This window comes from Labrus mixtus, chromosome 1, assembly GCF_963584025.1.
Source record: "Labrus mixtus chromosome 1, fLabMix1.1, whole genome shotgun sequence".
NCBI classification, from domain to species: Eukaryota; Metazoa; Chordata; class Actinopteri; order Labriformes; family Labridae; genus Labrus; species Labrus mixtus.
Window position 1 is genome coordinate 6,273,021 of NC_083612.1, and position 25,204 is coordinate 6,298,224.

Genomic DNA, 25,204 nt, shown 5'->3' on the forward strand with positions numbered 1-25,204 from the left:
GGTAATGTTGCAACAAATTCAACGAGGGCCGTTTCAGATTATACAAATTTACATGATGGAGACTCGTCTCTCTGCAGACAGCAGCACACTGCTTTGGTGGAGAGACACAGAGCAGTGAGATACTCGCAACTCTCCAAGCTGGCTCGCAAATATTTGTGTGCCATGAACCTCTGTGCTCGTCAGCAGGAAATATTGTAAATAAAAGGAGAGCTGGGCTCGATCCCTATCAAGTTGAGAGACTAATTTCTGTGGCAAATAATATTTAAATAATGAGTCGGTACTTGCGGATCATCAACAGGCTGCTGCTTTAAGGCTCATTGTTGTTACGCTAAAAATAAGTAATAAAATGTTTTGTCTCTGTGCAGAGGGGGGTTGAATGTGTTTGAACATCACTGTGTCAAATTCTAGTTTATTCAAAGTAAAATAAATTGAAAACATGACAGCACTACTGTACGGTAAGTTTGATCACTTTTGAACCTGTGCCCGCCGTCCTTTGTGTCTCCAGCTCCTGTTGGAGCATTTGGAGTGCCTGGTGTCTCGCCATGAGCGGAGTCTGAGGATGACGGTGGTGAAGAGACAGGCCCAGTCTCCAGCTGGAGTCTCGAGTGAGGTGGAAGTCCTCAAAGCCCTAAAGTCACTTTTTGAACACCACAAAGCCCTCGATGAGAAGGTACGACCGAGTGTCTGTGTCTGAGTGTTTGAAAGGAGCAGATAAAATCATGTGTACATTTAAAGTCAGATACTTCAGTGTAAAGAGAGGGAAGAGATGCAAAGGTTTGGGAAGTTGCTCAGATTTGTTTATATTTTCTTCCACGTTTTTTCAGGTGAGAGAGCGACTACGCGTTGCTTTGGAAAGATGCAGCGCGTTGGAGGAGCAGCTCACCATCTCACACAAAGAAGTAGGTCAACAAAGACCCCCAGATTATTTTAATGAATGTTCACTGATGGCTGTAATGTTTAGATCTATTACCACACACACACACACACACACTCTCTCAAACTAAGCCCCTCTTCCTGGGCCCATCGCTCCCAGAAACTCACACTCACTGCAGAATGTAGTCTGTACGTTTACTGCAAGCTAACGCACGCTAGCACAAGCTAACCGCCGGTGTTTGTCACCTGCCTGTCCAACAGGAAGCAGACCAACTTTACTCCACGAGTAAAAGACAACACAACGTTCACCCTCGTTTTAGAACAAGCTTTAGCCACTTGGTGTTTCTCCTCACTCTGATTATATTTTCTGTTCTTTGCTGCTACGTCCACGTCCGTCATATTCACCGGTTTGAATCACGTCCAATCACTGAATTGCATCCACTCCTAAACTCACCTGCTGCGCTGTCATTGGCTGGAGGAAACACACCAGCTCCACCCAGAAACGTCCCGAGTCAACCAGAACAAAGCAGAACAGTAAAATCCAGTCAGAGGACAGAGTCTCTACAGACACAGTCACCACCACACATGTACGGAGGCCCAGTTGAACAGATTACCAGTTTCGGGAACTGATGACTAGTCGACTATCCATTTAGTAGTTTTTTCAGCCCTTTTGTAGCACATTCATAAACCTGCAGAGTACGTGTCAGACTCTATGAACATGGAGGTGAGCGATGCAGAGCAAGGGGAGACTGTCGACTTGTTCATTGATCTTAGTTCATCTTAAATGAATAAAAAAAAAGACAGATGTCTGTATAGTATGTATATCTGGGCGGGTTACCGAGGCATCATCTTTGTGTGGTTAAATCTTCAAAGTCAAACCGTCACGCCCCTCGGAGTGACCACATGATTCAGGAAAGAATGAAGTTCTGCTTTTGAAAGAGGAGATGTTTTTTACACGCGCCTCAGACGGTGAGATAAAAGTCGCCTTTATCTTATATTAGATTGTAACAAACTGTTACGGCCTTTTAAAAACACCAGATGTGATCAGAGCATTTCATTCACGCTGAGTCTAATAAAAAAAAAAAAAAGAAACCTTGTGACTCTTACTTACAAATGTGCACAAAGAGAGGAAGAGTCTTCAGTCCACTGAGAGCTGAATGGGATTAAGATTGACAAAGGGCCCAGAGGATCTTTGAGGAGTGTCCTAGATTTCCTCTCTGCTTCATGCTGCAGTCATCTTTTGTTCCTGGGAATCCGCCTTGGACCACACACACACACACACACACATCAAATCAACCACTTGCCACTCTGCTTTTATTAGTAACCTCACTTCCTCGGGGCAATGCCGTTTTTTTGTTCTGTTTTGTTTTCCTCCTGCTGGCTCTGAGTTTATTATCTGCTGCAGAGTCAAAACCAGTATAACTGTGGTCTGAAATCAAGGCTGTGGGCGGGGCTTATTTGTATCCATGTACACACACACACACACACACACACACACACACACACACACACACAAATGGACAACTTGCGTCAGTGAAGTGGAGTTAAAAAAACAACACATCATGACAAGTGAATCAAGCAGGTTCAGTGCGCGTTGTTAAGTGGTTAACCAGATTTGCAGTTAAGGTGGTTATTAACAGCCAATGAATGAGCAGAAAAGGTGTTGACTAACCGGTGTTTTCTCCCCAGTTGGCTTACCTCAGGGAGCAGAGCAGCCAGAAGAGAGGGCTGGCGGATGGAACGAGCGAGGTCAACCACAACTCTGAAAACACGCCGAGCACTAACGGCAAGGTACGCTCGCCGTGTGTGTAGCAAGTGTCAAGCATCTGTTCGCATAAAGGATTTAAAATAATGTCTATGATGGAGGATATATGCTGTTTTATTTACTCTTATATTATCACATGTTGTAAAGGGAATGCTGTGTACAGTCAATAAGCTTTAAGCTGACGACTGACGAGACACTTTTCAAATCTTAACTGATTTTAAAAACATGGAGGGCACAGACATGAGGACAGTTTCAACTGATTTTTTAACATTTTAATCCTCGAATGCACAAACTAGAGGACTCGGCCAGACCACGACCACACACCTGCTGTTGTAGAAATGATTCCACAGATACGAGATCTCACAGAAACTCGCTTGATCAAACGTGACTTCAGAAGAAAAACAAACATGGATGACGATGGACGTGGTCAGCTGGCTGTCCTGCTGTGTGTTTTGCAATAAAGAAAAACAATACAGATGAACTCTGACAAGACAGAGTATGTGCAGCTTTATATAATTTGCAGATATTGCAGAATATCAAACATGTCAACAAGAGCGGGGAGTCTCTGACTCGATCTGGAGCAGTAAAATAGTCACTTCAGGGTTATTAGGACAGAAAATCTGACACAATAAGCCTTTAATCAGGCCACGCCCCCCAAGCGTTGTGGGGAGCATATCATGCCCAAAATCATCTGGAATGTGTGGTCAGCTTAAGGTGTAAACTTCAATCCTGCATTAGTACTTTCTCTATTTCCCTCCTGTCTTCCATTTATTGAGGAGACTTGAACCTTTCTGCCCCGGCATGTTATGATTAGCTGTGCCTTACTCTGAGATGCAAATAGGTGAAGAGGAGGAGGGGGGGCTGGAAACAGTCCAGGTTCCTGCTCGCTGACAGCGGGACCTGCATTGCGTCTCTGCTTAAGATAATAAGACATCAATCAGTCAGTGCAGGAGGAACAGCTTAGACGTAGCTGCTTTTGTTACGGGATTGATAGCGTAGGTATAACTGGCTTGATCGTGATGCAAAATGACATCACGCCAACGGGGGTGACTTCAAGTTAATGAGATGTTTGAGGTGAACAGTTCAGATCAGAGGGAACACTTCATGAACAACAAAGAAACTAAAGAATTCATTGATGAAGAAATGTGGTTTGTGCGAAGATAATTTAGTCCTGAAACATCAAAAAAGAGGAGAGAGATGTGCAACAAAGAGCTAGAGACGATGTCCTCAAACGTCTTATTTTGATTCAGTTTACAGTCCGTCACCTACACAGATCAGCAGACGAGATCTCCTTTAAACCTTCCTCCTTTCTTGCTTTTTGATGCATGAGGTCTCCTCTCTGCAGTTGACAAAGTGCCTTAGTTTGTATTTTTGCAGACTTCAATGTCATATGTTGAGTGTTTTTAAATATTTGTGTATTTCATACATCTTGAAGGTTTGTACGTCTATGAAACATAATGACCTGAAAACCTTGAAATTGGGTCGTGATTTAAGTGCATAATACGATATTTTGGCTGATGGGATGTCTGTGTTTTGTAGCTTCTTAAATATCAAACTTAATTAAAGTTAAATAATAATGTCTTGGATCTCACCGGGATGCTTTGTAGCCACTAGCAGGATTGTTTCAATTTGGTCAGAGTTTATTTGTGTTTTTATTTGACTGATGTTAAATGAATCCTCTCTGTGCATTCTTTAACTTCATGTGTGAATTCCCCTGTAGCGTTCCTCGGACGGTTCCCTGAGTCAGGACGAGGAGTCGGGACTCGGGTTCGGGAAGGTCGGTGAGCTGCAGGATGTGGTGGAGCGTCAGACGGCCGATCTCGGCCAGATGAAGGAGCGCATGGCTGCCATGGTCTCACGCATCAACGAGCTGGAGGAGGACCTGGACACGGCCAGGAAGGACCTCATCAAGTCTGAAGACGTGAACACGCGGTTACAGAGAGACCTGAGAGAGGTGGGTGTGTCGTCTGCTTTGTTGTCTTCATCAAAGTGACGAGACTGATGAAGAGACCTGAACGATGCTTTACAACGTCTCCTCTTTGTTGTGTTAGCATCCAGTGAACCTTACCATTGTTACGTTTCTCTCAGTGGGGCTAAAGTAACAGGACAGACTGTCAGGGTCAAGGTCACACTGGTACCATATACACTAATGTAAATGTTGCTCTGTGTGTGTGTAGTCGATGGCTCAGAAGGAGGACATGGAGGAGAGGATCACCACCCTGGAGAAGCGTTACCTGGCAGCTCAGCGGGAGGCTACCTCCGTCCACGACCTCAACGACAAGCTGGAGAACGAAGTGGCCAACAAGGATTCTCTCTTCAGACAAGTACGCCCCCTTTGACTCTTTCATAGAATCACTGTCTACGTCCACACCTGTGTACAATTCACTTCCAATATCCACGCTGTAGCTGTGTCTTTAAGCAACCAAGACGGAGACGTTGGGAGACGTTTTCTGACCCTGTTTTTATTTAAAAACGACCCCTGAGATGTGTTTTGGAAATCATGACGCAGATGTCCTCTTCGGTTTCCTTTTATGATCTCATATTTCATAAAGTCTCCTTCCCTGATGAATCACGCCCCGATCACTTGACCAGTTTCTGCAGGAGAATAAACAACAACAACACTCAGCTCTGACCAGCACCGCTTCATTCTGAATAAATCTATTAAAACAAACTGATATCTGCCTAATATGCAGAACAGCTGACGAGAACGCTGTTAAAAAGCACACAGTTGTTAAGTTGTTTCCGATGAGTAGAGAGCGTTTTAAGCCGCAGGCAGCCACCTGGAGAGGAAAAACGCTGTGCCCAGCATCTTCTTCGTGCACCCACTCCGAACGCTTCGAGTTGAAAAATGTTCAACTTTTCAGAAAGGCGCTGTTGACGTCCCTAGCACTGCAGTTTTTCCTCCTACAGATCGTGTCTTGTCCCCACATCCTCCTCGCTCCGTGTCTGATCGGGTTAAAACGATCTCAAATATAAAACACACAGTAAAAAGTAACGAAGCAGTGACGGTCGCACAGCGGCCGTTATAGACAGACTGTTGTCATAGAGACAAGACGGACGTGCAGCACTTTTATTCTCAGTGTACGCTTCATGCAAACACTCCCGAGCGCACAGTCAGCAATTTCCTGCCTGGAAAAAATGCCAGGTGGGACACGGTGCCTTATTGCTTACCTGAATAACTGCTCGGGCTAAACATTCCTCGGACTATATTGTTGTCGTCGTCGTTGTGCAATGAAGCTCCGCATTTTTTTAAAGCCTTGAAATCTTTAAAAAATGAAATCATTGCACCACTTTGGAAACCCCAATTAGTCCCATTTTTTTGATTGCTATTTAGATTTACTGCTATGATGAGTTACCAACTTCAGCAGGACGTGTGCTATTTTCTGGTGATTCCTGCGTCCGGTGGTGTTATCAGCCCTACAAGGAACACTGCTGCCGTTTTGGCTGAGAACACCAGTGCCTGTTTAGTGTGTTGGTGTTTGTGCGCCCCCTGTCCCCCATCAACAGTATAGGACATAACACTTAACAGTGTTTACGCTGGCACACACACGAGAAGTTTTTGGAGGGTCATGTATTAGACTGTTCAGGCTTCTAACTGTGGATGGAGAGAAACGGATCCAGTGGGGCGCAAAGAGTATGCTATCATGCTCAAACGTGGATTGGATGAGTCCTGGTTGATTTTGGCGTGGGAGTCTCAGTGTTGGTCTGCCAGCAGGAGTCGTCTGTGGTTCTCGTTGCCAGTTTCCAAACCCCTGCTAATGAATTCCTGCTGTATTCACGCTCTGACCGGCGCAGCGGGCTGTGAATGGGACGCCTCAAAGACACTGGCTTGTTTCTATACATGTACTCGCTCAGATGGAGATGTCACTCTCCTCTTTCTCATGGGGGTTTTTGTCACTCTTTGTGTCAATATGAATGCTCTCATCCTAACTTCCTGCATACCCCACCCTTACACATCCCCTCTCCCTTTGTCTCTCCCCGACCAAATGCACAAGTGCTCGCCTTTCTCTGTTTCTCTCTTAACCTTGTGGAGCTCCAAGCGAAGTATGCAGCACAGACACGTCTTTAACCATCACGCTAACGACTGTTTGCTCTTGGGTTTTGTTTGTTTTTTAGACCGAGGACAGAAACCGGCAGCTCCAAGAGAAACTGGAGCTGGCTGAGCAGAAGCTGCAGCAGACCATCCGCAAGGCCGAGACTCTGCCTGAGGTGGAGGCCGAGCTAGCCCAGAGGGTAGCTGCTCTCACCAAGGTAAAAGCACCTGTCCTCTCCCACCTCTGTTCTCAAACCCACATTTTACTTTCAGGATTCTATGAAACAGATTCAAAAGTGAGCCGGAGTACTTCCTTTACATCCGAACAACCTCGAGCTCCCCGCGGAAGCTGCTGAGGAGGCCATTGTTTATGTTGCTCCAAATATCCACAGGGACCTATTTTTAGAGGTCTGCCTCATGTTTTTATCCATTTATAGTTTGAGTCTTTGTCTTGGACAACACGCTGCCGCTGAACCTACACGGGCAATTCAACGCCTTATTAGTATTGGAACTGGCTCGCAGTGCAACTTTGAAATACAACTCATTCTTGTTTGAGTTACCTCCCTGATGAATTCTCATTGCACAGATTCTCCCACATCTTTCATCCTCACTTTGATGTAACATGCATGTGCATATCATCTTCTTGTCTACCTGTTCCACGCTGAGTTATGTCTATGATGTCATGCTCTGTCCGTTATCTGTCTCCACTCATTACATTGAATTGTGCAGATGTGTTTTCACCTCCGTCTCACATCTGTCTGTCTCTCTGTCATGCTCTGTTTCAAACCCGTAGTGTGTTCTGTGTGGCTCTAAAGGCGCTAAGACTCTGAAGAAGGTAGATCAGTTCTACTCACCCAGATAAACCTGTTCCCCAGGGAAACTAGAAAGACTCTCACTCCTCTCTTAGTCCGTCACTGAAACACAACCAGGCTGATAGAACGTGACGTCAGTGTTCACAACAAACGGGATGTAAATAAAGTGAATCTTTACTTTCCTGGTTAAGTCAGTGGCAGACTAAAGACATGTTGACCTGACATGACCTCCTCTGTACGCCCGTGTGTGTGTTTGTTGCTTCATGTGCTGGTGAGCTTTCCTTTCTTGTTCGGTATCTAACACAAACAGGAAGTGCCAGCTGATTTGTTCAAAGACCTGCGGAGACCCCGCCCGTTAGAGTCACTAAAACTGGAACAGGCTGTGCACCAGGAAAAAATGTTAACATCTCTTCCATAGATAAGAAGCAATAAGCTGGTTACACACACTGATTGTGTTTTCACCACACCAGGAAATATTAAAGTAACTGTTCTTCCACGAGGCACTGATGATTATTAAGGCCTGTAGCGGTGGTAGATTTGCATTCTGGGAAATCCGGGCTGCTGTGTTTGGTTTAGTCTTTCTGTGGAGTTATAATCGCTTCATCCTTCTGCAGCTGCTGTAGCTTCTCGCCCTCTAGTGAGTAGTTTATGTATACGTAGACGCTTTCTTTAAAAGCTCTTCAGGTTGTTTTGACCCCCATCCTTTTGAAGGACTAAAACCTCAAACGGGGTCGAGCTCAGGCCGCTCCTCAGCGAGCTCCTTCTCCAGGATGGATGACAAAACACCTGAAGGGGGGAAGAGCAGAGTCCAGTACTTCGCGACACTTTCATTAGAGGATTGTGTTATCTTGCACTCCTTGATACCTTAGTGCAGAAAAGATGTAAATGACTCCTTTTATTTTTTCTCCGTCTTCAGGCGGAGGAACGTCATGGCAACGTGGAGGAGAGGCTGAGGCAGCTGGAGGCCCAGCTGGAGGAGAAGAACCAGGAGCTGCTGAGGGTGAGAAATCTGCCGTCGCCTCTTATCACCTGCTTCTAATTCATCGTCCTGATGACGGGGTGGCACTGATCATCTCTGGTGGCAAAGTTTTTATATTCCTCGGCAAAGAATGTTTGCTTTCTGCATTGGCAGACGAACATCAGAGAGTAAAGGCCCAATTTCCACGAAGCAACTGATCCTGAACATTGGCACAGGGACACTACACACACACACACACACACACACACACACACACAAAAGGGGATGGGTGTGAAAAAAAGCAGAAAATCAATTCTGTTCCGAAATAAACAATGACGGACAAAAAACTGACTCAGTTTGCAAAGGCCTTAAGCGTGACAGGTGCTGACAGGAAGTGACCAGAGGTGCCAACAGGAAGTGACCAGAGGCAGAGCACAACATCATCATCTGAATGTGGGGGAAGAGATATTAATGACAAGAAATTAGACAAACACGTTTGCTTTAATTTGAGTTTCTGCAGTGCAGTTCTTTGTTGTCAGTTTAGCGTCTCTGGAGCTTCACTGCTATAGACACATTAATAACTCCTCTGCCTTCTTCTTCTTCTTCTTCTATCTGTGCAGGCGCGGCAGAGAGAGAAGATGAACGAGGAGCACAACAAGCGTCTGTCGGAGACGGTGGACAAACTCCTTTCAGAGTCGAACGAGAGGCTTCAGCTTCACCTCAAAGAGAGGATGTCCGCTCTGGAGGATAAGGTGAAGAATGCATGAATGATGATCCGCGTTGACGTCATGTTTCATCTGCAACAATAGATGTTTGTTGTTCCTCCACTGTGTGTGTGTGTGTCTCATGACTCTTAGTATGAGATGGCAGTTTATTTCCCAGTCACACTTTATTTACCAGCTCGTTGCTGTGTCTTCACAGAACTCTCTGATCAGAGAACTGGATCACACCAAGAAGCTGATTGAGGAGTCTCACCATGAGAAGGTAACAACATTCGATTTCTATTTAACGCTTTACTGAACTCTCAAAGACGCTTTACAAAGAACAACAACTAAACAAAACAAAGAAGAAATAATGTAAGAGAACGAGGATGAGAGGAGAGTTTGTTCATGGTTGTAGGTTGATGTTGAAGAGAGAGGGTGAAGGGGGGGTCTCTGATGGATTTTGGGAGTGCTGAGGGTGGGAGCAGCATTGGAGGAAGCCCTGCCCCCCCAGGACAGATAGTTAGTCCTGCAGGATGGGGGGGAGGCAGGAGGTTTGCGTCTGCAGACCTTGGAGTGAGAGTGTGCCGGTGGAGGAGCTCTGACAGGTCGGGGGTGTGCCAGCATGTTTCGGCCATGTTGGCATGTTTTGATGAGTCTGTATAAGACTTTTTAAATAACCTCCCCCCTTCAGGACCTCAGACCTCTTCCATAGCTTCTGAGTTAGATTCCCACACCGAAGATCACCAGAGGGACACATTCTTATCCCACCCATGCAGCACTCCATGCATCTGCTTTTTGAGCTACAGTCCATCTTTCTCCCCCGAATGTTCACTGTGTCTATAAATTATTTCTTACAGGAGCAGCTCCTGATCCAGATCGAGACCATGAGGGCCGAGAGCGAACAGGGGAGGAGCCGGAGTAACTCCTTACTACACGGGTAAGTCAGTTCACTCTCTCTCACTTCATGCTTTAAACCTTTGAACCTCTCTGACTCTTTCTGATTGTGTGTGTGTGCGTATGTTTGCAGACGCTCTCAGCTGGGCAGCACTCCAGATTTCAGGTATCCGGTGTCGGCCTCCTCCATGATGGACAGTAACTCGGACCACTACGGCAGCGCTCTGGTGCTGAGGCGGCCTCAGAAGGGACGCATGGCAGCGCTCCGGGACGAGCCGTCCAAGGTGAGCTCTGTCTTAACAACTGAACTTCCACCTGTTCAGAGCTGAACGAGGGGACTTAATTATTCCTGTAAGATGTTTATTGCCATGAAAATGAAAAATATTGTGACAAATTGAATTCACTGAAAGCGACTTTGTGCGTTGTATCTGTGTGAGCGCCCTTTAAACTTCTCTGCCTGCTTCATTCTGATGTTTGAGTTCTTTCTGATGATGTTCTTCCTCTTCGTTTCTCTCTGTCTGCTTCCACTCTGGACATCAGCGACATGTAAGTCAGTGTGACGATAACAGTGACCGTTAACCTGAACATGTGTCATGCAGTAAAGAAAAAAAAAAATGCCTTCCCGCCTGCTTTTCTGTCTTTTGATCCTTTTTTTTGTCTGCTTTTAATATCTACTGTAAAATCTGGAATATAAGTCGCACCGGTATATAAGGTCGTTAACGCATTAGAGCCCCCTCTCCAGAAGTAACCATGGCAACCACTCGAGTGCATCCTGCTAACTGTGGATGTTTTTGTTATTTCTGAGACACCAACAACGACCCTCTTCCTACTTCAACATCTACCGTGCAGCTCAGAGGGCAAACAGGCTCGTGCTGTGTGGATACGATAGTTTTTAAAGCGCCAGGAGCCGTTTAGAATGATGTCATAACGCGGTCCACTTCCTTGTTTGAGCACAGACCGTACTAGAGTATGAATGAATATGAATCTTGAATCAGAATCAGTTTCCCAGAGAGGAAAGAGGTTTAAACTTTCTTTCTGCGTATTGATTGAACGTGCAATTTCTGTGCAGCTGGGTCTTTTAGTAACGCCTATTTTTGTTTTGTGGGCATTGCTTTCCTACTAGCTACAGTATGCTAGTCCAGATCTCAGTCCTTTGTTGGTAGGTGGGAAGTACAGACAGCCCGTGAGTATCTCTGCCCATTGAACATTACACCACCGTTTGCTTTAAACGCACCGTACTGACCTCATGCGGGAGAAACGTTGTTAAAAAGTGGCGCCCCTAGACTGCTCTGCACCGCTACATATCATATAGCACAGCTTGTAATAAACACTGGATGGGCATCAGGTCGTGTGGAAATGTGTGATGATGGCGGCTGCGTACGTGGTAAATGAAGGACGTGTTTCAGGCGTTCATAGAGGTAGACTGACGCACCGGTATAAAGGACGCAGACAACGTTTTAGATTTTAAAAAACTGCGTCTTGTAGACCAGATTTTACGGTGTTCTACTGTCTGAAATTTTTTAGTTTCTTTACATTTCTCAATCATTTTTCCACTTCCTGTTTCCTGTTTGGTACCTGCATGGATGAATCCAGGTGCAGACTTTGAACGAGCAGGAGTGGGAGCGCATGCAGCAGGCCAACGTGCTGGCCAACGTAGCCCAGGCCTTCGAGAGTGACATGGACGCCTCGGACCTGGAGGAGGATCGAGAGACCATCTTCAGCTCGGTGGACCTGCTGTCCCCCGGTGGCCAGGCGGACGCACAGACCCTCGCCTTAATGCTGCAGGAGCAGCTGGACGCCATCAACAATGAAATAAGGTATCAGCGGCTACACGTCTACCAGAACAAGCCCGTCGTTTATTTGTTAGTTAACTTTTTCTCTGTGAACACGTTTACCAGGATGATCCAAGAGGAGAAGGAGAGCACCGCCATCCGTGCGGAGGAGATTGAGTGCAGGGTGGGCAGCGGGGAAAGCTTAGGAGGGCGTTTCCGATCGATGAGCTCCATCCCTCCGTCACTGTGTGCCGGATCTTCGTTGGGCGGCTCCCCCCCGGGCTCTGGTCACTCCACCCCCAGACGCGTCCCCCGCAGCCCCAACAGAGAAATGGACCGCATGGGGGTCATGACCTTGGTAACAATTCCTGACTTTCATTTGTTTTTTTGGATCCTTAAACTGATCAGCTTGTTGTAGGAAAATAACTTTTTCATAGTGTTTCTTTCTGTCTTTAAAGAGGGATTCACTTTTAATTTTTTAAACCTTATTATTATTAATATCTTCTGGTATCTGAGTGACGACAGGCTTTAATGGCAGCAACTGTTCCTTACAAGGTGTCCTATCATTCCAGCGGACTTCTTTCTCTCTCACTTTCTCTGTCTTTCTGTGTCTCTCTGGTTGCACTCACACTAGGCAAAGTTGTTAAGCCCGTTAAGTGGATGCTGTCCAAAACATTTTCTAAACTTTTCACCTGCTGTCATTAAGAAACCAAAGTATATTCAAATACGGATCAGGATTCCCCTCTTTAGTTTTTGGTAATCGTGTACATGTCTGTGTTCTCGGTGTAGTTTAGGTCTAATCTGTTTCCCTCTCTGTTCTATGTTGATATGTGTTCATGCTGTCTCAGTGAACTAACAGTGTGTGTGTATGAGAATGTAACCAAGTGTGTGTGACTGCCCCCCCCCTACCTGCTGGTAGCACTATTGCTATGACCCCTACATCATGCAGAGCTGCCTCTCCCAGCAGACTGTCACTTACCTGCCCTACGCTGCTGCCGCCTTCAGTCCTCCCCCTCAGGCTTATAGCTATGCGCCTTACTTCCAGGTACCTGTAGACCCCTCCGCAGCTCCCCCTGCCTTTCTCCCCGGGTGGGTGCAGACCGCCACTTCCTCTCCGTCCTCTTCCTTTTGACATCTGTTGATATTTTTGCACCTAAAGACAATGCAGAGGGACAATTGTCTTTCTCTTTCTGTCCGAGACAGCAGCAGCAGCCTCAAAAAGATCCTCTCGCTTAAAGACAGAATTTTAAATCATCTGCACTTGGCCCGGGAGTTTTAAAAGCCTTTAGGTCTGTTGGAGATGGCATTATTTACCACACAGAAGCCTTTTCCTCACATGCACTCCTGAAAAGATGTCTAGAATGTAAGAGTTCAGTCAGAGAAACGATGAAAACAGGAGGACGAATCTGCTCAAACTAAAGACTAAAGGACACAGTGGACATTCAAATATGGACAGAAATTGTGTTTCCTGACATTTAAACGTATCTGATGTCAAAGCTTGGGAAGTTCACAAAGCAAAGCTTGAAGGCACACATGAGCCTGGTTTGAGTTTTTAACAGACAAAGTAAAAAAAAAACGCCCTAACCTCGGCACACATACGCTTTCATTCTGTGGGAAAACAGAGGACATTAAAGACAATGACATTAAAGACGTCCGAGGCTTCAAAGGACAGTTTGTAGTTCAGGATAACAAAAGGTATAAAAGTAGACGCGACTGTCAGAGGTCCAGACCGGGTTTCATTCTTCTCCTCCCTGCAGCTAATGCTAATGCTAACACGAGCTGAACAGTGATCGTAGTGCACATGCTCCTCAGGTGAGCTCCTCCTGATCACCTGTGTACCTTAAAGGTGTTTTTAACCCGTTTCCAACAAGTGGTCTGCTTCAGTTCAGTACCGTCGTTTCCACTGTCAGAAGTTGGGATTTGACCGTCCTGCTTTTTAGCTTCCCTTCTGTTGAGGTGCCAAGCGTACCAATCCAACCCTAGAGGGCGGAGCTAGACACCCTGGAGGCTGGTGATTGGCCGAAAGAATCAAAGTCATTTCCTGTGCAACAACGGTTATTTTAATCGCTTCGGGCGATTAAAATAAATGTCTGCGCACCCCCCCTCAATTTCCCCTTCCTGTTTGCCTTTTATAGCTCCTGAATCTCCTCCCTGCTCCGGCCTCAGTGTGTCGTTTGAGGAAAGGAAATGAGTGATTAGGTATTTTCCTCCTTCGGGCAAGAGGATCTCTCTCAGAAATGTGGCACGCTGATGGTTTATTTGCTCTTCTAATGCCAGGCCGGTGAGGAATGCAGCGGGGGGGGAGAAATTACCTCTCCACGCCCCCCTGCCGCCTTTTATAGGTGCACAGCGGAAAATATGACGAGAAGAGGTTCATAAATCCAGGTGTCATGACTCTCTGCCAAATGTACGATACTATAAAGCATCCAGATTTCAATCAAGGTCTTATTTTGAAATATTCAAGGGTCAGCACTCTTAGGGGGGTTTCTCATCAGGGACCCTGGGCCCGGATCTAAGTACGCTTGACCCCAAAGTTTGGTTCATTTGATCAAACGTACTGTACTCCGGTACATCCACATCCAATAAAGGCACCACCATTCAGTTTGTCCACCTTCAAAATAAAGCATCACACTTCAGTGTGTCCACCTTCAGAATAAAAGCACAACACTTCAGTTTGTTCAATTTCAAAATAAAAGCACCACACTTCAGTTTGTTTGTCCACCTTCAAAACAAAAGACTTCCATGTCAAACTGTTTAAAAGGGGAAACTGAAATTCACAGAGCAGAGAATGAAATATTTAACGGAGGCAGTGTGGACAGCGAGCGTGCGATCATGTGCGATGCAACGTGATATCCAACGCTCACGTGCTGTTAGGTCACGGTGTAAGTTCAAAATTCTGGTGGCTACATACTCGGTCAATAACTGATAAGATTTGATACAACAGAAAAAATTATCCTGTTCTCCCTTCTTCAGTTTCCTTGAGGCTGCACCCATCCTTCCCCCCCTCACTCCTCCTGCAGCGTGGTTGTTTTGCGGTGTCTCCTCCTCCTCGGGTGCTGTGAAGCTCCTGCAGATCTGCATGTCTTTACTGTGTTATTAAAATGATTCTCTGGGTCTCCTCTTCTGTGTGTGTGTGTGTGTGAATGTGTATCTTCTCGTCTTGTGTTTTTGTGCATGGCTTGGTTCCTCTGCTGGTCTGTCATGCGTGCGTCTCACTAACTGCTTCTCTTCTCTCTCCTTTTTTTTTTTCCCTCACCACGCTTCAGCCTAGTGACCTGCGCAAGCACCGCAGGAAGGTAAACCAGAGGCCTGTTTCACTGGGCTCTGTCGGCCATGTCCTTTTTATCCTCACTCCCTCAACTCCCAAATATGCTCCTCCCTCTTTAGTATCTCCATGTCATTTCACAGTGTCATATTTAGTACATGCTCCTTTCAAAAACATCCATCTGTATACTCCCCCTTGTGAGGTGTTTCAATCAAGTTTTAAGAGTTTACTGTTTTAATCCTTTTAGCAGTGAGTGCATGTTTTTCAGACATCTCAGAGGTCTTGTCACATCTTCCTTTTTTAGTTTTTTTGTCATTCTGTTCCCAAGATTTAAACGATACAGGAAGCATGTATTTCCAATATCGCCCAACCCTTTGTCTTTTCCAGTTCCCCCTGAGCCGTCACGCCCATCAAACTGGACAGAAATGTTCCCTGCTATATTTGTTCTATATATAAAAATTCCTCGTTGGATGGTATAGAATAAACATCAGAGCGTGCTGTGTAAAGGATGTTTCTTAAAGTCAAAACAGAGTAAAAATCCAGAGATATCCAACTCGATAACATCGTTTAATTTACTGTTACGCAGTCGGCTCAGGACGACAAGGCCACCATCCGATGTGAGACGTCGCCTCCCACCACTCCACGCTCCATGCGCCTGAGCAGGGAGGCGGGCTTTACCGCAAGCCACGAGGACATTCGAGACATTCGAGGGTAAGACCCGCAGAGATACAGACATGTCATTGATTTCCCTCGTCTCCCCTTATTCAAACAACCGGCTCTTTCGTTCCCACAGTCTGGCCGGCCTGCAGGACGGTCAGGGTAGTAACCCCAGCAGCAGTAACAGCAGCCAGGACTCGCTCAACAAAGCAGCCAAGAAGAAGAGCATCAAGTCTTCCATCGGACGCCTCTTTGGGAAGAAGGAGAAGGGCCGACCCAGCATTCCCAGCAAGGACTCCTCCCCCAGCCAAGGTCAGACACGCACAAGGGTTTTATTCCAGGACGGCTCATGTGAATGTTAATGTCAGGAAATTCATTCACAGCGATTAAAGCCTTAACGCTGCTGACATCGCAAATAAAAAGAATGACATAAAGCAAACATGCTGAGCATTGTGTCCCTGCTCTTCAGTTTCTTTATTTGTGCTAAAGAAAAGATTAAAATAAGACAGAAGTTAACTGGTTCATACAGAATGCACAGGTGGGACAGAAGAAACCTCTAACTGCCAATTTCCACATACTGAAATGCGTGCCGCGGTCTGACAGTGCCTCGGTTTATGCTCCATCTGACGGTGCAGATCCTGCTCAACTGGGTCCGTTTATGGAGCGTGAGCGCAGCCATAAGTAGCTGTACACACAACACAGAACTTCAAGATCTCAGGAGAACTAGCTCTCCTGTAAACTCTTTAATTCAGTAAATTGAGCAACAAGAAATTGAGCCACTCTTACAGATGACTGGAGTAGATCCTGAAGTATTTACTAATTCATAAATACACTCAGAATCATTTTGAATCGAAAATCTATTCTGAATCGAATCCTGACCCCAAGAATCGAAATCGATTTGTGAGACACCCAAAGATTCCCAGCCCGTCCAGCATGACGCGTGCTCTGTCGAAAGTAGACTCGCTGCTTATTTGAAACTCCTGGCACGCTCCGTAGACAGACCGAGCAGTCACTTTGGAACAGGAGCGTTTACTAGATTGGGAGTGAACGGCTGCGTTGTGGTGGCGCTGACATACAGCGGTGTGCACTGCGTATATGGCAGTTGGTGGAAAATGTGGAAGAGCTTGTAAAAGGAACCCATCTAACTTTGAGATGAAAGCGTCTGCAACATAATACAAGCAGATTTAGGTACTCATAGAAAGTCTACTTCCTGTTTCTGTCAGCCCTGTGAACGAGGTGTTTGTTTATACGTTTGCAGCCGGCACTCCTGAAGCGGAGGGCTCTCCAAAGGACGGCTTAATGGGAACGCTCGGAGGTCCTGCAGAGAAGAACAGGAAGCTGCAGAAGAAGTAAGTGTCATCCCGCCCCCTCTGCTGTCTTTCCAGTTTAATGTCGACTGAGAATAAAGTTGAAAGATTACCAGATAATACTCGACTCCAGGGCACTGCTGTGTTAATAACGTCAACTTGTTTTGCTTTATTGTGGGCTTGTTGCTGCTCACTCCCTGCCGACTCACTCACGCTCACTCCAACAGACTCATCTCGCTTCCAACCCACACCAGTTTATTTCCATTCGGTCACTCGTTTATGATTTTCCCTTCACGCCAACATATCGCAAACACCATAAATTATGTTTTGCTTCCATGTAGCTCTTAAATTACCATCAGTTCATTCTTTCTCTGTGCTGTTTTTCCAACCCCACCCCCGTCTTCTTTTTATGACCATCCCCTTCTCATTCCATGTGTAGTCCAAAGACAGGGTAAGTCGGTTCACCTTGTTGCTTTTTTTTTTTGCCTTATCTTCTTCCCACACTTGGCTTCACGTTGACCTCACCACTAGGTCTGAGGACCCCAAACAACTGTCCCTGCAACTCTCTGATGGCTTTTCCATGCTGCTCTTTTACCCTGCTTTCCACAGCGGAGCTTAACTAACAGGAATGTGTGTGTGCTGATGTTTTTAGTGAGTGACACTTTTTCCTCTTGCAGTTTTCCTATCGGAGCATGAAGTGATGCACTGCAACTACGGGAAAAAGATAGTTAACGGAAGGCTCTAGTCGGCTCTTTGTCATTGTGTTTGAGGAGATGCGCTTCAGTAGAGTTGCTGTGCTGCTTTAACGTCCTCAGAATGCGAATCTGATCAGAGTTAAGAACATGCTCTATCTGCTTAGGTTTTATTATAACAGCTCAGATCTGCCAAAAAAAAGAAGATGGGCTTGTTCTTTATCAGTGCTATATGTCCCACAGCCCCATCTAGTGGTCATTTTCATATTTACACGCCTTCATGATCCCTGTGAAGGCCCTGACACACCAAGCAGACGGCAAAGAAGTAGTGGCGACGAAGCCGTCTTTGCCAAAAAGTTGCACTAGAACACACCGCGAAGACTACAGCCGACGGTCAACCACCACGTACGTTCTGCTCATGAGAGGAAATAACTCTCCATGCCAGCAGGGGGCGGTAGTCTGTTGTTATGATACGAGAAGACCATTTTCACACCGCTGTCGCTCACCACTCGTATTATAGGTAGACTACTTATGGAGAATAAAGTCTGATAAAAAGTTGACGCTGGCGTTGTCAGCCCTTGGTCTTTTAGTGGAAAAAGAAAAGAAAAGGCGGAGGAGACAAATAAGGAGAAACCGCACTAATGGGTGAAAGCATGGATACTACAGCGGCATGCTCAAGGGGCTTTCCTGAACCTGAGTCGAGAGCTGGAGAGAAATGAAACCTCAGGACAGCTAATCAGATTCCTCTCACAAAACGCGCCAACGCCGATTCAACATGTCGATTTGGCTGAAAAAAGGCGGACGGAGGCCGGCGGGTAGCTACAGAGAAAAACTAGGGGGATGATCGCTCAGTTGGACCGACAGCCGACGATCTCCTTGGTGTTTCAGGGCCTAAAGGTTTCAGAGAGTCTCTGCTTAAAGGCGTTGTTCCTTCATTAAAAACTGTGAATGTGCATGAAGTGGATGCTCAAAGCCATCGCTAAAGTTTCCTTCAGTTCTTCCCTCCGTGCATGTTTTTTGCTCCCTGCAGTTTTTGAGGAATGCTTTCATACTGAAGTCATTCTCTAAGTGGACTCACACAGCATTGGTTCTGGGAGAAAACTACCAACTCACAAAGTTCCTCCTCAATCCTGAAGCTCTTGCTGAGACATACAGTCATCGCTAAGAGCTTTAAAAATGACCCGTGTGGTTTACACGGATAGTCAGGGTTTGAATACGTCTGAGAAAATTCTTCTAATTAGGGTTCGACCGATATGAGATGATTGGGGCTGATACCGATAAGGACAAATTGGCCGCCATTTTTCTTTGATCTACCTTCGATCTTTAGAGATATAGAAACCACTTGACACTCTGGAGAGTGATGATGCTTTTTGTAATCCATACAGCGCCCTCTGCTGGAGACAGCCAGAAAGATAATGAAATGCTATTTGACTGGTGAATAAATTGTGATAATTTATGGCCGATAGTCAAGTTATCAGAGGCGCTGCTTTTCAACAGGCAAGGCCAGCATCTGCTTTAGGCCCCAGGCCAGTAGGGGACCCAGACGGCTGACTAACTCTAAATCACAGCGTTGGCTCAAATTGTGCAAAATTTGCAATGACGGTAGGAAGACTCCCTAAGAGGGCCCTATCCAACAGTAGCTCTCTCCTCGTGCTGCATTAGAACTTTAAAAACCAAAGTTTGTCAAAGTCGCCAAAAACAAATGAAGAGAAATTCTCCGTCTGAGAGTGAAAAAAAGAACGAGGAAGTTAAGACATTGGATCAATACGTCAGTTTATTGACACCAACAAAAGAGGATAAATTGCCCCCTCCAAGCTGGTTACTTTGACTTACAACATAAAGGTGATTAATGGCGGTTATTGAGCCCCCCTGATCTTTTGCTTAGGGTCCCAACAGACTCAAGAATCGTCGCTGCACGCTATATGCTAACATCATCTGATATTAATCGGCTGGACGATTATCGGTCAGGCTCTAATTCTTATAAAGGTTTTCCAGATGAGCATGTCTCTGTTCGATACTTCCTGGGTTTCAGTTTCTTTGTTTTCTCTCAAACTCCTGCTCTCTGGTTTGATGCATGTGTATTGACACCTTGGGTCCGAGGGTAAATATGACTGAGTGCGTACTGCAGGTTGGGATATGCTCTGTGGAGTTGCTGTGTTTGTTTGTATGTTTTTGCATTCTCTCTTTAATATATTGGTTTGTGTCTCAGGCATGAATTACTGGAGGAGGCTCGCAGGCAGGGCCTGCCGTTTGCCCAGTGGGACGGACCAACTGTCGTCGTTTGGCTGGAGGTACGCTGAAACAACACTGATGTAAAGTAACCGGGGAATCATTGTTTTTACTGTTTGATTAGAGCTTCATTTGCTGCTTTATATGTCGACAAAATCTTCTTCCTCAAGAAGCTCTTTCCCTGCAGGTATCCTTTCTAAAAAAACAATCTGAACCGGTACAAATACAACTTTTAGGGGACTTACTTTGATTTGGCATTGATAGGGATAACGTTGCAGCCATTTCAGGAGCAAACTACTGGAGCAACCCCGAAACTTTCTACTCCTATTAGTCCTTAAAGGAGCAATATGTAACTCTGACACCTAGTGGTTAAAATGGGTACTACAGTCTAAATTCTAAACATTGTAGAGAGCTGTCTCCCCTCCCCCTCCTCTCTAGAGTCAATGCCCACGCAGGTTGCCATGTTGTGGACACTGAAGCTTCAGTGTTTATCCAGCTCTGCATCGGTCTGTAAACCTTTGTGTTCTAATCTCTCTCCATTTTTCAAAAACATCTCCAATATTGATCCTAGTTTGAGCACGTTTCTGCTCGTGGAGCTTATTAGAAACATGCAGAGGCTTTTTAGGTCGGGTACAATCACTTCTATCTGAACCACTTCTCTTGTCCGCTTCCATCGCTGCAACACCTGTTGGTTTGACCTGATAACTGCTCTCATATCTGACAAACCGAGGGGCGTCCAAAACGGCCGTGTGGGGGGTGTCTTAAAACCGCCTACCTTCTCTGGTCCAAACAAATCCAGAGCATTCAGGACCAGAATCTAAAGTTAGAAGGAGGACATACTGACTGCTGCATTGTTGTCAGAGAAGCCAGCACTTCAACATAGCATGTTTCCTTAATGTCTGATCATATAGTAAGGTCACTTTATCGTTTCACTCTCTACACATCTCACTGATTGGACCCAGCATATAAAGTTAAAACAGGTCCTGGGTTTATAAACTCTTGAATGACTCTGTAGCTGATGTCTCCTGTCTCTCCTCCTCCTCCTTCTCTCGTCAGCTGTGGGTGGGCATGCCAGCCTGGTACGTGGCTGCGTGCCGTGCTAATGTGAAGAGTGGAGCCATTATGTCAGCGCTATCGGACACAGAGATCCAAAGAGAGATCGGGATCAGCAACCCGCTACATCGTCTGAAACTCCGCCTGGCCATCCAGGAAATCATGTCTCTCACCAGCCCGTCGGCCCCGCCCACCTCAAGAACGGTAATTGTCTGTTTGGTTAATGACAGGATGCACACACATGTTGCTATTTATCACCTTAATACCTACAATATACGGGCTGATGATGCCGTTAAGCTCTCTTCCTACACATTCTTGTCACTGATGAAGCATGAAACTTTGTATTTACAAACTCAACATGTACTAAACCCGCGGTCAGACGAGCTTGATCCGCTTGCTAACAGAGATAACAGTGAATGATCTTTTTCTCCATCCTGCTTTCTCTCCGTCACTCTTCCCTCTTTAAACACTTCTCTCACTTGTGATCGGGGGCGGGGGTGTCACATGATCAGACCACAGGAAACGTTTGGGTCACACACGAAGAGATGGAAAGTTTGGCAGCCACACCTCCCACGGTTAGTCTTCCCCCGATTGGCTGGTGCCTTCTGGCCTCTGTGGTGACCGTCGAGGCTCGTTCCAAGCTGCCTTACAGACACAGAGAGAGAGAGACAGACAGGCAGACAGAGAGAGAGACAGACAGAGAAACCTGTCTCACTCACTCACTGCATGCTTGTTTTATTACTTGATAATCTGATTTGATTCAGTCTTAAGGCAGCTTGAACACGCCTCTTCTCCCTCCTTTCCCCCGTCTTGGTTATAGTTCTTTTAGTCCTACATTACATACTGTGTGTGTGTGTGTGTATCTTTGTGTTAGTGCTGTGTAGTTGAGTGTAATAAAAAAAAACCTGATACTTAATATTTTGCAGTTTTTGATCTCAGCCAGAAGAAGGGCTGCCCCAAATTCTAAATATTTCCAGTCGACCAGTCACCGCACATTTCTGTTATACATAAACTTTTGGAGACATCAGAACCGCTAAAGTTCTCGGCCTGCAAAAGAAAGTTTTACGTCACATTTTTAACGCCTCCAATCGAGCAAGATCAGTCCCCGGGTCATAAAATCAAGAGCACGCTTTGAGGATAGTGTCAGGAGGTAGGCCGATGATTGTTGATAGTGGATTGGGAGGAATGGTCTCGCCGTATGCCTCGCTTATTGTGTCGAAAATGCTCTCCCAAAAGGTTGTCAAATACCAGATTTTAAACAATAGATACAATACCATTAAAACTCTTAATGGTATCAACACCTATTTCGTGACCACAGTAACAGAACTAGAGTCATTCTCACATCAGCTCATCCCGGCGTACTGCAGAAATTGTACTAATGGGGCTGGCAGATAAAATTCTATTTGATGTCGTGGGGTTTGTGTTCACACATGCAGCTCACAACGGGAAATGAAGAGACATTTTCAGGAGTTTGGTTCTTCTGTGAAAACACGTTAACACTCAGGAGAGACGTGGACATAAGGCCTCCTGCTTCAACTCTACACATGGAATAGAAACACAGCAGATAGATCAGAAACACAGCAGATAGATCGTAACCTCACTCAGACAAACTAACCCATGAAACTTTGTCGACTCAGACTTTTTCTATCGACTCAGGCTGAGTCGGGGCAGCCCTTACAGAGCAACGTAGATCTGCATGAATAACCCCCCCTCCTCCAGCCGCTGTTACCTGTGTGTTAGGATTTGGCGATATGAGGAAACAGAAAGAAAATCTAAACATGCCTAATGTCAGAGATTCCACTTTACGCTTTACAATGAAGTGGCGTCCGACATCAATGTCTGGTTGATTAAAGGTTTGTGGGTACTTTTACAAATCAGTGATCACTTCTGCTTGATTGGAATGTCAGATCAGGAGTTTGAATTCACCGGATGGCTCTTGTAAAACAAAAGGATAAAAGTACGCTTGACGTCTTGTTCCTTGAATCGCCAACTCCTCCTGATATTTGTAGTTCTATCCCCCCGTGTCTTTCTGGTTCGTTGTCATTGCATGAACTTGTCTTGCTTGTTGTTGTTTTTATTTTGAAAGATTTTTATTCTTTCTCCACATTGAGCTGCTCTAACAGCGCTGCGGCCTCACTAACCCCTCGACCTTTTCTGTTCTTCTCACCATGCTCACTCTAACCATGCTAACACCAGGAGGATGACGAGGGTAGCTGGGCACAGGTTTGCACACGTTCACTAAACCCCCAACCACCCCCCTCCCCCCCCCAGACTACACTCACCTTCTACACTCTTCAGAGCTCGATCTATGTGACAGTTTTCTTCACTCAGTACGTTTACATGTGCAGCTAACGATGTGTCAGCAACGCACAGGTTTTTGCAAATACTCAGGAAGTTGCAGAGTCACAAACTGCACGACTACAACTCAGCTCCTTTTGAGATTATGTCCCATCATGCACCTGCTGAAAAGGAACACCTAGCACTTTTAAGCAGAAAAACTGAAAAAGGAGGAGAAGTTGATGGTGTCGTGGAGAGAGTGAGAACGACGCAGGGGATTTCCCCTGACCTCACCGTGGATTTTGAGGGCTGCGGCAATATCTGTCCCCTTTTTCTCCTTCCCGCTCTATAGTGGTATAAAGTAGAAATAAAATGACTGTTTATTTAAAATGGGGGATCTGGACTCTTATAGATCTTAAATATTGTAAATCCTCTGTTCTAGTTTCAGAGACAAATGCAGAATTTCAATGACTTACAGGTTTTGTTTTTCATCACAGTGATAATAAATGTTTTGGTGCGTTGTTCTCAGCTTAGCTCAACTCAGTGAGTTATAGCGTGTCCTAACAGCACGGGATGCAAGTGAGCGTCAGCGACTAAAACTGGACTTTAAAAACATGTTAACATGTTAGTCTGACAGGAAGTTGAATTTCTTAAAGTCCGACTAACACACCTGGATGATGTGGTGTCAGATCGATTCACTGGTGCATTTTTACACCTCCATTAGATCCAAACAAACCGGACTAGGCGCTCTGAGCATGCTCCACAATCTCCACGCCGTGCACAAGTGCCTAGCAGAGCAGAAGTCCTGCTTTCACCATTCGACTTAGAACTTGTGAGCAAGGTCAACAGAGAGAACGTCCAACAGTCACTATCTGAAAGGGGGAATATCACCACCTGCTGCAGAAGAGTCTGACATGGTTTCAATAAATTCTCCCTCGGTGTTCGGACACTGGGACAAGAACAGTAAACGTCCTAATCGAGCTGTAGAGCGACTTCACTGTGCATGTAAACGTCCTGACTGTCTTTGATCAACATCATAACAATCAGATCCTTTGGAGTTTCTGTCAGGTCACCCTTACCCTTAAAGTACGATAGGCTGCAGTCAGCTTGCAGGTTTTTTACAAACCATGAAAATCAGTTAAGAGAGCGCAAAGTTTAAAAATATCACCATCACATGCTGAGCAGTCTCCTCTCTGACCGCAGACTTTGGCATACGGAGACATGAACCACGAGTGGATCGGTAACGAGTGGCTGCCCAGCCTGGGTCTGCCTCAGTACCGCTCCTACTTCATGGAGTCCCTGGTGGACGCCCGCATGCTCGACCACCTCACCAAGAAGGACCTCAGGGGACAGCTCAAAATGGTGGACAGCTTCCACAGGTAACACAGCCGACAGGTCTCATAGGTGTTATTTTATCGTCTTTGTGATGTCATGATTACATGTGAAGACATCTGTCTCTGTGTTTGTGTAACAGGAACAGTTTTCAGTGCGGCGTGATGAGTCTGCGGAGGCTCAACTACGACAGGAAAGAGCTGGAGAGACGAAGAGAGGAGACTCAGATGGAGCATCAAGGTAACCAACACACAGCCGATTCCTCAGCTACACTTAAACTGCTGCTCAACGGTGCGAGGATGTGACGTTATTCTGTCGTTTCAGAAGTGCTGGTGTGGAGTAACGAGCGCGTGATCGTCTGGATTCAGGCCATCGGGCTCAAAGAGTACAGTGCGAACCTCTACGAGAGCGGCGTCCACGGAGCGCTGTTCGCTCTGGACGAAACCTTCGATCACAACACTCTGGCTCTGCTGCTGCAGATCCCCACACAGAACACACAGGTACACACAGCTGGTCAATCCCCCGATTACTGAACGAGTTCAACATCATCTGTGGTCATTTCTATTTATATGACATCATCA

At 45.8% G+C, this 25,204-nt stretch overlaps 1 protein-coding gene across 11 annotated transcripts in view; it reads left to right on the top strand.

The window, feature by feature from the left end:
• ppfia1 (PTPRF interacting protein alpha 1) overlaps positions 1 to 25,204 on the top strand; it is a 45,003-nt gene that overhangs the window by 16,391 nt on the left and 3,408 nt on the right. For 2 of the 11 annotated variants that reach the window (XM_061046010.1, XM_061045931.1), the window contains exons 4-27: positions 506 to 670; positions 825 to 899; positions 2,563 to 2,664; positions 4,359 to 4,592; positions 4,816 to 4,962; positions 6,755 to 6,889; positions 8,400 to 8,483; positions 9,062 to 9,193; positions 9,363 to 9,425; positions 10,003 to 10,082; positions 10,173 to 10,323; positions 11,633 to 11,856; positions 11,938 to 12,169; positions 15,078 to 15,107; positions 15,663 to 15,787; positions 15,870 to 16,045; positions 16,992 to 17,082; positions 19,942 to 20,023; positions 21,018 to 21,218; positions 21,527 to 21,589; positions 23,211 to 23,237; positions 24,495 to 24,670; positions 24,766 to 24,863; positions 24,948 to 25,123. In XM_061046010.1, coding sequence (XP_060901993.1) covers positions 506 to 670; positions 825 to 899; positions 2,563 to 2,664; positions 4,359 to 4,592; positions 4,816 to 4,962; positions 6,755 to 6,889; positions 8,400 to 8,483; positions 9,062 to 9,193; positions 9,363 to 9,425; positions 10,003 to 10,082; positions 10,173 to 10,323; positions 11,633 to 11,856; positions 11,938 to 12,169; positions 15,078 to 15,107; positions 15,663 to 15,787; positions 15,870 to 16,045; positions 16,992 to 17,082; positions 19,942 to 20,023; positions 21,018 to 21,218; positions 21,527 to 21,589; positions 23,211 to 23,237; positions 24,495 to 24,670; positions 24,766 to 24,863; positions 24,948 to 25,123 — 3,069 coding nt within the window. Of the gene's footprint in view, positions 1 to 505; positions 671 to 824; positions 900 to 2,562; positions 2,665 to 4,358; positions 4,593 to 4,815; positions 4,963 to 6,754; positions 6,890 to 8,399; positions 8,484 to 9,061; positions 9,194 to 9,362; positions 9,426 to 10,002; positions 10,083 to 10,172; positions 10,324 to 11,632; positions 11,857 to 11,937; positions 12,170 to 15,077; positions 15,108 to 15,662; positions 15,788 to 15,869; positions 16,046 to 16,991; positions 17,083 to 17,479; positions 17,492 to 19,941; positions 20,024 to 21,017; positions 21,219 to 21,526; positions 21,590 to 23,210; positions 23,238 to 24,494; positions 24,671 to 24,765; positions 24,864 to 24,947; positions 25,124 to 25,204 lie in introns of all 11 variants that reach the window. The other 9 variants (XM_061046499.1, XM_061046579.1, XM_061045845.1 and 6 more) reach the window with 8 other exon arrangements.